Source organism: Gobio gobio (genome assembly GCF_949357685.1).
Source record: "Gobio gobio genome assembly, chromosome: 11".
NCBI lineage: Eukaryota > Metazoa > Chordata > Actinopteri > Cypriniformes > Gobionidae > Gobio > Gobio gobio.
The window spans coordinates 52,003,454-52,016,117 of NC_137104.1; the positions used below are offsets into that span (position 1 = coordinate 52,003,454).

General features: G+C 40.0%; 1 protein-coding gene across 1 annotated transcript in view; it reads left to right on the forward strand.

The window, feature by feature from the left end:
• Nucleotides 1-11,617: 11,617 nt before the first annotated feature.
• Nucleotides 11,618-12,664, forward strand: part of LOC307133508 (NACHT, LRR and PYD domains-containing protein 12-like) — a gene marked incomplete at both ends in the record, with an annotated part of 45,382 nt that continues 44,335 nt past the window's right edge. Inside the window, 3 exon segments of the mRNA XM_079828591.1 lie at nucleotides 11,618-11,685; nucleotides 12,149-12,253; nucleotides 12,345-12,446. Coding sequence (XP_079684717.1) covers nucleotides 11,618-11,685; nucleotides 12,149-12,253; nucleotides 12,345-12,446 — 275 coding nt within the window.

Genomic DNA, 12,664 nt, shown 5'->3' on the forward strand with positions numbered 1-12,664 from the left:
TTGCTCAAGGGTCTCACCTCAGTTGTGATATTGAGGGTGGAGGAGGGCGCTGGTTATTCACACCCCCCACCAACAATTCCTGCCGGACCTGAGACTCAAACCCACAACCTTCGGGTTACAAGTCCTACTCTCTAACCATTAGGCCACAACTGCCCCTAGCTGTCACTGGGGCAGTACCTTTTCAAAAGGTACACCTTTGTACCTAAGGGGCCCTATCTTGCACCCAGCGCAATTGACTTTGTACACCGACGCATGTGTCATTCCTATTTTGCACCCGCGCAAAGCGCGCTTTTCCCTCCATAGAAGCACGTCGCTAAACTAGTGAATGAACTTGCGCTACCTGGGCGGTTCAGCGCAAAAAAGGAGGCGTGTTCCGGCGCAAACAATCCCTGGTGCTATTTTGCTGTTCCATTAAACAATTGCGCCACTGACCATAAAAAACCTAGTCTAAAGTCAGTGGCGCGTTGCGCGTTGTTCATTATGCTATTTTAAGGGCGCATGCTTGACCATAATGTATAGCGTGCACAACGCGCATACACTTTGCTCATGTAATCTACACAGATGCAACAGTTTTTTTTGCAAATCATAAATTGTTACACTAAAAAATATTAACACATGAGATGACGGAAATCATTGTGGTGTGCCACGAAGATGTGAAAAAATAGGCATAAATCTAGCTTACAAATTATTCAGGCTAATTGTAGTATAATAATTAAGGAGACCTGTTTGCCCAATAGTGGCAACTTCTGGCAAGACATATATGTATATAAGGACATCTAACAAATTGGTTTGTCCGTCAAGAACCAGGAAAAAAAATCGGTGAGGGTGGACGCAGCGATGTCCTCTGCTGGCGTCAGGTCCAGAGTAGAGGCAGATCCACCTCCCGTTACACGGCGTGCCCGATTGATGCTGGCAAGCTTGGACTTTCCCCGTCTTCTGATGTCATTGTAGCGCTTGCGGCACTGGTGCGACGTCCTGGGGATGCCAGCTGATGAAACAATTGTGGCTATTTCCTCCCACGCCTGTTTAACCGACGCTATTTTGGGTGGGTTTCTCCCATCCCCATACAACACAACTTCTCTGTCTTTCACTGCTCTTACAAGCACATCAGTCTCCTCGGCTGTGAACCGCTCCTGGCGTGCGCCTGGTAAATACGCCATAATAATAGCAATCCATAATGGAACTTGCGCACCTGCTTTTACAGGGAATGTTGGATGACGCTCTGATTGGTTTATTCACGTTACGCCCAAACCACACCTATGAATAATGAAGCTACTTCAGACCAACCCATTTTAGATTTGCGCCGGGCGCAAGAGCCATTTATCCCGCCGGGAAAATAGCAACAGCGCAGAGACCTGCCCACAAAGTTACTTGCGCTTCGCGCTTTGACACTTGCGTTTCAGATCGTTAAAATAGGGCCCAAAGAGTGCATATTAGTGCCTCAAAGGTACATATTGTAATGTTCTGTCTTCTGTTATTCAAGAAGTAACACATGAACATTTGTGCTGCTAGCTTCTATGAGCTGCAAGCTATCTTTTATTTCGTGTCTTTCACAACATCACATGTCCAACAACCCCTTGTCTGCTTATTCGTCTCTCTACAACATGAACCTCACACAGAAGGGCAGGCTATACTGCCACCTTGTGGTTACTCAATAGAATGCCTATCATTACATCCCCTTTCCAAAGTTCTAAAACAAAGGTTACTGAAACAGCTCTCTTTTTTTTTTTAAAACTTAACTTTTAACTTTTTCTTGTAATAAAGCCTTACGACCATGCAAAAGGTCAACATGTTATTTACTTTACTTTACAAGTACCTCATAAAGAAATAACAATAACAATAACAAGGCACTCTACTCTAAACAACAATGTAAAGCATTATACTTTTTCAATAAGTCTCTCAGGTGGTTTTCTAGGTCTCGTAGACCTTCTGATTGGTTCAGTCATTTGAGAGTCTGTGGTATTAGGCTCAGCTTGGTGTGCATTTGGTGTATCATTTTGTTTGTCAGATTCAGTTTCTCCGTGTTTGTTTGTGTCCTCGTGTTTGTCAGTGTCCTCATGAGTCTTTAACAGACTCCTCCTGTTCCTCCTCACTTTATGTCCATCCTCTGTTTCCACAACGTAAGATCTAGGTCCGACTTCACTGAGCACGGTCGCTTTCCTGTCCCAGCAATTAGGTCCCTCGATTCTCACAGTGTCCTTTTCACAAAGAGGTTCCAGACTTTTTGTAGCTCTGTCATAGGCCATTTTTTGTCTGATTTTGAGTCTCTTTTTGTTGTTAATCCAGTTTTGATTGTCTCGTCCTGGTTGCAATTGCGGTAGTGTGGTGCGGAGCTTGCGACACATAAGCAGCTCAGCAGGGGACGCTCCACACTCCAGAGGTGCAGCTTTGTAGCTTAGTAAAGCAAGGTGAGGATCAGTCTTACCATCCTTGGCTTTCTTCAGTAGTCTCTTAACAATTTGTACTCCCTTTTCAGCCTGACCATTGGCTTGTGGGTACAATGGGCTTGAGGTAACATGCTTGAATCCATAGTACTTCGCAAACTCTTTAAACTCTCCACAGTCATACTGTGGACCGTTGTCACTCACAACACATTGTGGGATTCCGTGTCTGGCAAAGAACCCTTTCATGTGCTCTATAACAGACTGTGCGGTGGTGCTGGAGAGTTGCGCAATCTCGGGGTAGTTCGAGTAATAGTCTATAACCAGAAGATAGTCCTTGCCAAACAGATGAAATAAATCTGTGCCCACCTTTTGCCAAGGAGCAGTGGGAAGGTCTGCCACCAGCATTGGCTCCTTGACTTGTTTGTAGTGGTGTCTGAGGCAGATGTCACATTTCTCAATCATTTCCTCTATGTCTTTGTTGATACCTGGCCAGTAGATGGCTTCACGTGCTCTTCTCTTACACTTTTCCACTCCCAGGTGTCCTTCATGAAGACGGTGAAGCATGTCCCTGCGCATGGTCTGTGGGATGACAATCCTGTTATTTCTCAGCAGGAGTCCTTTTGACATGCACAGCTCTGCCCGCACCGGGAAAAACTGTGGACAAACTCCTTTTGACCAGCCGTTGTTTACACAGTGAGACACTTTGTGTAACATGGAGTCTTTTGCTGTCTCTTTAACAATCTGCTGCAGTATGGTGTCTGATGCAGGCAGTGAGGCAGTGACCATGTTGATGTGTGTTTCAATATCTTCTGCTGCGGTGTTCTCAGCTGTGCCACTGTTGAGTTCTGGTGCTCTAGAAAGTGTGTCAGCAAGCACTATGTATTTACCTGGCGTGTATATTAGGTTAAAGTCATAGCGCTGCAATGTCATCATCATGCGTTGGATTCTGGGCGACATGTCATTGAGATTCTTTTTACGGATTGATATGAGTGGTTTATGATCGGTTTCTGCTGTGAATGTGGGCAGTCCATAAACATAAGTGTGAAATTTCCCACACCCAAACACTAGGCCCAGCGTCTCCTTCTCAATCTGAGCATAGCGTTTTTCAGTCTCAGTCATTGATCTTGATGCATATGCTACAGGTTGCCATTTTTCTTCAGTCATTTGTAGCAATACGGCTCCTAGTCCGTCTTTTGATGCATCAGTGGAGACTTTGGTTGGTTTTGTTGGATCAAAGTAGGTTAAAACTGGTTCAGCAGTCACAGTTCTCTTCAGTTCTTTCCATTCTTTTTCATGTTTTGTGGTCCACTCAAATGCAACTTTGTGATGCAGCAGTTCTCTGAGGCATTTAGTTTTTGAGGAGAGGTTGGGAATGAACTTACCCAGAAAGTTAACCATCCCCATTGCTCGCAAAACTCCTTTTTTATCATTTGGAGATGGCATATTCAGTATGGCTTGCACTTTTGTTTTGTCTGGAAGCACGCCGTTTGCTGTGAGCTTGTCTCCTAAGAATGTCATTTCTGTCACTCCAAAAAGACATTTCTCTCTTTTTAGTTTGAGTCCGTACTTTTTCACTCTCTGTAACAGCTTCTCAAGTCTCTCATCATGTTGTTGTTTTGTGTTTCCCCAGACAACTATGTCATCAATGTACACTCGTGTTCCTTCCAGACTCTCTATGATTGACTCCATGGCTCTGTGAAAGATCTCTGGCGCTGATTTGATGCCAAATGGAAGCCTCAGAAAACAGTAACGCCCAAATGGTGTGTTAAAGGTGGTGTACCTGCTGCTTTCTGGGTCCAGTTTCAGCTGCCAAAATCCATGCGAGGCGTCTAATTTGCTAAAATACTTTGCACCGGCCATGTCACTCAGAATTTCTTCTCTCTTTGGGATTTGGTAATGTTCTCTTTTAATATTTTCGTTCAAATCTTTAGGATCTAGGCAGACACGTAGCTCAGAGGAGTTTCTTTTTTTAACACATGTGATGGAATTTACCCAGTCTGTGGGCTCTTCCACTCGCTCGATGACTCCCATCTGTGTCATTCTGTTCAGTTCCTTTTTAAGTCCTGCTTTAAGAGGTGCTGGCACTCTCCTTGGGGCATGCACTACAGGTTTAGCATCTTCCTTGAGCTGTATTTTGTAAGTGTATGGTAGTGTACCATGTCCTTTAAAGACAGTCGCGTATTTGTTCACAATACTTGTACTACCTTCGCTTTGTGGCAGTCTTTTGATTTGATTGTCTATTTTTATGTTGTCACTGTTGATCTGGTAGATCCTCTTGACTAGTCCAAGATCTTCAGATGCTTTGTCTCCAAGGATTGACTCGTGTCCACTTGGCACTATTGTAAACATCAAGTGGTGTTGTCTGCCTTTTGCAGTCAATTTGAGCCTGCAACTACCCATAGTTTTTATTGGCTGATTGTTGTATGCTTTTAATGACATAGCCTTGTCTGCAACTCTTTTTGGTTTCTCTTCAAGAGCTTTCAGATCATTTTCATTGATCAAGTTGGCTTTGGCTCCGGTGTCAATTTTGAAAGTTACTAGTGTCCCATTGACTAACAGAGGTGCAGTCCATTTATCATCTTTTACTGCACGTACAGCATGCTCTGTGTCACTTGCATTTTGGGGCTGTACGTAGCTTTTCTCACATGACACCATTTTGATGAAAAATGTCTCGCTCAAATCATCACTGTCATCTGGGTCGTCCTGCACTATGTGTATCTTTTTTCTGGTTTGACACATTTTCGCATAGTGATTTTGTTTTTTACACTTTGCACATGTCCTTCCAAATGCAGGGCATTGTCTCGGTCTGTGTGTTTCACCACACTTCTTACAGTCAAACTGTGTTTGATCATCGTCTCTCTTTTTGTCTTTTTGTTTGAACTTGAACTGTGATTTTCCTTTCATTTTCACTACTTTCACGGACTCACTTTCTTGGTCATATGGCGCCGCTTGAAAAGTCAGAGCATGTTGCTTTGCTAGCTCATTAGCTTGACATATTTTTATTGCACTTGCCAGTGTGAGATCCGCTTCCCTCAACAGCTTTTCTCTGAGTTTCTTTTCATTTGTCCCAAATACAATCTGATCCCTTATCATTGAATTTTTTAGATCACCAAAGTTGCAGGACTGAGCTTTTATTTTGAGATCGGTGAGATAATTATCAAACGACTCACCAGGCTGTTGAAGACGAGAACGAAATACATATCTCTCGTAAGTTTCATTTTTCTTTGAAAGACAGTGTTCATCAAACTTCTTTAGGACCTCGTCAAACTTGTCTTTATCGTTGGGTTCATTATATACAAAGGTGTTGAACACTTCAATAGCCTCCGCTCCTGCAATGGTTAGCAAAAGGGCTATTTTTCTTTCTTCCGCCCGACTATCAACTCCAACCGCGGCAATGTAGAGCTGAAATTGTTGCTTGAAGGTTCGCCAGTTCGCGTCCACATTCCCCGTCATTTTCAGCGGAGTTGGTGGTTTTACTGCATCCATCGTGCATCCGTTCTTTCTTTCTTTTTTTTTTTTTTTTTTTTTCTGACCCTATTCCTGGTACCATGTAATGTTCTGTCTTCTGTTATTCAAGAAGTAACACATGAACATTTGTGCTGCTAGCTTCTATGAGCTGCAAGCTATCTTTTATTTCGTGTCTTTCACAACATCACATGTCCAACAACCCCTTGTCTGCTTATTCGTCTCTCTACAACATGAACCTCACACAGAAGGGCAGGCTATACTGCCACCTTGTGGTTACTCAATAGAATGCCTATCATTACACATATTGGTACTGGCAGTGTATATATTAGTACCTAAGTGGTACATAGTTGAAATTTTGACTACATTATGGACAGTGGATCGGTCAGTTAGATCACAGCAACACCTTCAGTCCTCTCTACCAACTTTTCTCCCATGCACACCCCTCATGGGTGATAGGGCGGATTTGCTTATTTAAACTTCCTGGATATTCACCTGTCTTCTCTTTGCACTAATACATCTTTTGGTGGTAGCAGAAACAATAGGAAAGATTGATCCTTGCTCTTCTGGCCTTATTCAACCTTGTAAGAAAGCAAACTCTACAACAAATAAGGGTAAGACCCCATAAGACTAGACCCCATTCTCACACGAAACTGTATCACTGACAACGATCTTGTTACTCCATTAGCCTACATTTCTCTACATTCAGTTCTATTCTATGTTCCACATGGGGGTTGTCATGAGATGCCCCTTTCCGCCAATTGGTCAAGCAAATCTGAGCATCTGAGGTCATCTGTCATTCCCTAGGTCTGTTCAACAAAATAATAGTCCTCTATAGCAGTAGTTTTCAAACTTTTTTAAGAGCGACCTTCTCTTCTTCTTTTTTTATTGTTGCGACCCATATATATTTGCCTGCTACAATCATTTCCATTCAAACAAGTCAAGCCAAGCATAAGAACACTTATATACAATGGGCCATTTGACTGTATTCTCCAACCTCTAGATGGCACAAAAAATCAGCTCAGCACTTTTCCACCAACAAGAATTTTAACCAATTAATAATTTCCTGCAAAATACAAATATACAGTGGTGTGAAAAGGTGTTTGCCCCCTTGTTAAATATGATCAAAGATGGCTGTAAAAAATAAATCTGCATTGTTAATTTGCACACAAAAAAATCAAAAATCTAACCTTTCATTGAAGTAAAAGAATTGAAAGTGGGGGGAAATCACATTATGAAATAAATGTTTTTCTCCAAAACACGTTGTTAAAAATTATTTGCCCCTTTTTATTAAATACTTTTTGCAAGATAACTGCTATGAGCCTTCACCTATAATGCCTGATGAGTTTGGAGAACACCTGACAAGAGATCAGAGATCATCCCTCCAGATCCTTCAGATTCCCCGATCCATGTTAGCGCTTCTCTTCAGTTCAGCCCACTCATTTTCTAGGGTTCAGGTCAGGGACTGGGATGGCCATTGCAGATGCTTGGTGTTGTGCTCAGTGACCCGTTTTGTTTTGATTTTGAAGTTTGTTTTTGGATCACTGTCCTGTTGGAAGATCCAAACATGGCCCATTATAAGACTTCTAGCACAGGCTGTTAGGTTTAGATCTTTGTATCTGTTGGTATTTGATTGAATCCATGATGCCATGTATCTGAACATGTATCTGAACAAGATGTCCAGGACCTCTGGCAGAAAATTAAGGCCAAAAATAGAGTATTTCATTTTACACATGTGGTACTTTTTTATCCCTGTGTGCACCAAACCCATCTTAAGTGTTTGCAGCCAAAAAAAGCTATTTTTTTGTTTCTTCTGACCATAGAACCTGTTACGTTTGAAGTTCCAGTAGTGTCAGTTACTTTTCAAACGTTCTTTTGACAGGTGAAACAAACAAAAGAAAAGCTTTTTCTGCACAGAACTAGACAAGTTCAATCGGACAGTTAATTGATAATGTAGAAAAATAACCAAAGACATCACTGCCTTATATTAGCAGTTATATTAGTTATATTAACAGTTCAGCGCATAAACAAAAGACTCAAAACAGCTTTCAAAATAAATACATTTAATGTACAAAAATGCAAACAAGTCAAAATCTAAATATTCTCCAATTAAAGAGCAAAAAATGCTGTACAAAACGCACTAATGTACAGTCGGCCCACCACGACCCCGTCCTCTTCCTCGACCGCGGCCAGCAACTGCAAGAAAGGCAAGGAAACCAATCACACATTTTCATAGACAGTCAATCAATTCCTGAGTTTCAAAGTCAGTTTGATGTTTTCCGTAACTCACCAGCCTCTCTCTTCTTTGACTTGACTTTAAGCCCAATGTCCACCAGCAGTGTGTCCAGAGGAAGACTGTCCGGCAGGATGAAGTAGCGGATGTTGTTCCCATGGATACTGAGGGAAAGAGAAAGTATAAAGCCATTGTTTAACTTTTACCCAACAAATTAAAATCACCCCATAATTTACTCTCCCTGCGTGAGCGTGCTTAGTAAATTATCCTTGTAGTGAAAATGGCACTGTTTGGCAATGGCATTTGTTTCTGGACAAATAAGGAGACAATTCTAGAGAAAGAGCAAGGAGATATTCACAAGAACATACTGGACAAAGTTTGAGCACACATGCAGTAAAATCTGAGTGAGAGCATAGCCGTTTGAAAATGCACGTCCAGTAAGTTTTGAGATTGAGTGATAGAAATCTGCCTGTGAGCTGAGAAATTCATTTCATGGGTGCATTCTCATGTTACAAGAATGCGCTCTCGACATTTAACACCATAGAAACGGCCTCAAATGAACTATAAAACGAGAAGAAAGTATTTGTGTATTTTAATTATTATTATTTAATATAATTAAATAATTGTAAGTCATCCTGTGGCCCCTTTGGCAGTTTCCGAGGTGAGAACCACTGCTTTAAAATGTACAACATTGATGTAAAGATCTCTATCCTGTTCTGCTTTGTGTTTGGGTGCCCATTATTCTATCCAGAAAATATCTCAAATTAAATAATGATTCCTTGCCCAGACAGAATCATATAGTCTTGAGTTCTTTAAATGATTCCTGATCAAAACTAGTGTAGCCTTTCTCTCTCTCATAACAAACTGTTTATGAACTGGACGTGTGGGACATTTATCTTCAAACAGGTTTGGCGACTTTTGCTACCAGAAGTGAAAACAATTTCAGAGTTTTACTTTTGTGCCAAAAGTGTTTAATAGTATATATTATAGAATCTTTCAGTTGATGATGCAGGAATTTGGGTTATGGGTAACACTCGATGGGAAACCATGAACATGTTGGGATCCTGTGATAAACTACAGTAAGGTTTTGATCGAGGTGAGTGAGCATTAGTCAGGTGCATTTGAGTTACTATGTAACATGAACTGCTTCCTTGAAGTATTTAAAGGAAAAAATAAACGTGAAGTTCGTAAAGAAATCAAATTTTTGTTGGACATATATGTAAGTCTATACAATTACAGTTTAAATATCAGCTGGGGAATATTAGGCTACATTTAATCACCTGATGTTCTAAGAACTAAAAAAGAAGGTAAAAAAAATGGAGGTTAACATATTTGGGTGTTGTAAAACTTTTTTTTAAACTTCAACATCTGATTTATGAAAAAAAAAAAATTCACAATTTTATGTATCAAACGTAAATATAATTTGTGGATTTTTTTTTTTTTCAGTTACAAAAAATGCCACAACTTTCCTCACTACCAGGGTGACGGTAACATCAGGTAGGTGGGGTGAAATAATTAGTTTTAAATAGTTCTAACAAACATTACTTTTAATTTTGTACATGCATTTATTTTGTTCATAAAATTTACAGAAATATTTGATTTTAGAAAATCTCTTATAAAATAAAAGACACAATAAATAATGGCACAAACCCTAATAAATTGACGAGCGCAAACCTTTGTAAATCACCTTCAATGAATTATTTAAATACTCTCCTCCCATGAATTTTGTGCCTGAAAGGGAAACTCCTACAAATGCATATGCAAAAAGTTCATCTGCAAAAATAACCTTGTCCATGCCTTTTCAGTGTTAATTTATCACTGCGTGTCTTTAGTAAATCCCGACAGTAGTTTTTTAACGCCAAAAGAGGATTTGCGCTGACGCAAGCTGTTAGTACATCTGGCCCTAAATTGTAATTTTTGCCAGTTAAACTTGTAACTTTTGTTTGCCAGTTTGTCTGAATCAGTATTTCTGTCCTGTGCAGCCGCATGAAGACTGAATGAATCATGGAGAACCAAGAAATGTTCAGAAAAGGGGATTTTTCTCCAGAATGCAGGTATGCCAAAGTCTTCATAAGGAAATGTGAGTTGTTGTCGCTATAATATTCTAGCGCTGAGATATAATTAAAAACATAAGGTTTTTAGGCTTTCTATACACTGCCCTGAATTAAAAGAGAGCAGATCTGTGTCAGGAAATAGATGGACAGATTGGTGACATGACCCTTTTGCAATGTCATCACTTTTTTGCATCTAAAATCACCTGTACCTGTTTAATCCACAATAATGGCATGAACTACTGTTGTCTCTGTTGTATTAAACTCAACCCACAGATCAAACTCACCAGAGCCCAGCTGTGTGTCCATGAAGAGTGACCAGTCTATAGATATTCCACTAAAATTGAATGGAGGAAACACACCAACTGATCTGAGGTACAACATTTCTGTCTAGATAGATAGAAAGACCACTGGCAAAAAATGCATGCAGGGTGGCAGGATCTGGGCTGACACTAGCCTATGTTGCTGTCTGGGTTGGCAAATATCCATAGACAGACAGACAGAGCCTCCATGTGAGGTTTATCTTAATTTAAATTCAACAATTATACATTTTTATCTCTATTTTGTTATCACTGTTCTAATGTTATTTTATTAAACTCAATTTCACAGTCAGAGATCAAACTCACCAGAGCCCAGCTGTGTGTCCATAAGGAGTGATCAGTCTATGATTATTCCACTGAAATTAAAGGGAAGACACACATCAACTGATCTGAGGTACAACATTTTTGTTAGACAGACAGACAGACTGCTGGCACAAAATGCATGCAAGGCAAAATATCCACTTATCGTCAAAACGTAGAAATATATTAAAAATCAATAGAAAAAAATAGATAGATTGATTCTCTATTACATATTGAGATGTAATTAAGGCTCTCTATACACTGTCCCATATTAAAAGAGCCCAGATCTGTATCAGTAAATAGATGGACGGATGGGTGACAATATTCTTGTGCAATCCCTCTTCAACATTTCTGCATCTACATGTAAAATCCATTGTACATGGAATGGTAAAATCCATTTGCTCCTTTTTTTTTAATCCTCAAAAAGCATAAACACTCAATAATCAAGCCATTTTAATTTTCTGAGCAATATTATGTTATATTGCTCATGCTCTGCCCACGACCTCTTACAAACTGTCCCGTATTAGCATATTTCCACCCTTGTCCAGTTGTCCACCAAGACAGTACTTCACGTGTCTTGTGTCTACACGCCCCACGGAAGAGAGGAGTGGGGTGAGCAGTAGCTCATTATCATTTTGAGAGACATGCACCGAAACGGGTCGCTGTGAACAGAGCTGTTTTTGAGGAGGTAAAAAGGGTGTTGTTTTACACAAACATTGAGGAATTTTAAATAAAGTATGTTACAGACTTTACATGAAGACCCTAAAGAATCATACCAACATGTGGAAATTGGGCATCTGATGACCCCTTTAAACTCACTTCCACAGTCAGAGATCAAACTCACCAGAGTCCAGCTGTGTGTCCATGGAGAGTGCCCAGTCTATAGAGATTCCACTAAAATTGAAGCGAGGACACACATCAACTGGTCTGAGGTACAACATTTTAAAATAGAGAGACAGAAAAATAACAATGGCGCAAAATGCATGAAGGGCAGAATTTGGCAAATATCCACTTAGAAATAGGCAATCAAATTCTGAAAGAAATCTCAGAAAAAAACTCTTCAAACTCATTCTTACAACTCAGAGAGCCCCAATTATACTATTATAAAGCCCTTTATAATAACTTATAAAGTTGAGTAAAGGATCCACAGCTGATCCAGAGCTTCAGTCCTGATGTTTCACTAACATCTACTGACCCCCATCACACTGATAATCTGGACCAGAATACTGTCAAACTCATTAGATTAAACCATATTATAGCACAAATTGAAGCACAACTACATTTGTGCTGTATATACAATCCTTATGGAATAATTGATTCTCTATTTGAGTTTTGTCTACAGGTAAATTAAACTACATTATTTATTTTCTCTTTATTATTAATTCAATTCTACAGGCAGAGATCAAACTCACCAGAGTCCAGCTGTGTGTCCATGAAGAGTGACCAGTCTAAAGACAAACCGCCAGTATTAAAGGGAGAACATACATCAACTAATCTGAGGTACAACATTACTACATACAGTAGATTGATGATAGATATATACTCTATTCTGTTCTCTATTCAAATGTGTCTGTTAATGTGGATGCCACAGGGAGAGCTCAAACTCACCAGAGCCCAGCTGTGTGTCCATGAAGAGTGACCAGTCTATGGACAAACCACCAGTATTTAAAGGAAACCACACAGCTGATTTGAGGTACAACATTCTCGACAAACTAACTCAAATTCTGAATGTGATTACAACATTGTTTCTAACATGTAAGCAGTTCAATAATCATGTCATGTTTATTGAACTTTTGTTTCATATAAAAGTAATATCAAACGCAATCGTTCTGTTATATTAGCACAGCTTGTGCAAACACATAACAGCCATGCTGATATTCAAACCAACAGCCTGATTAAAAGTGTAATATT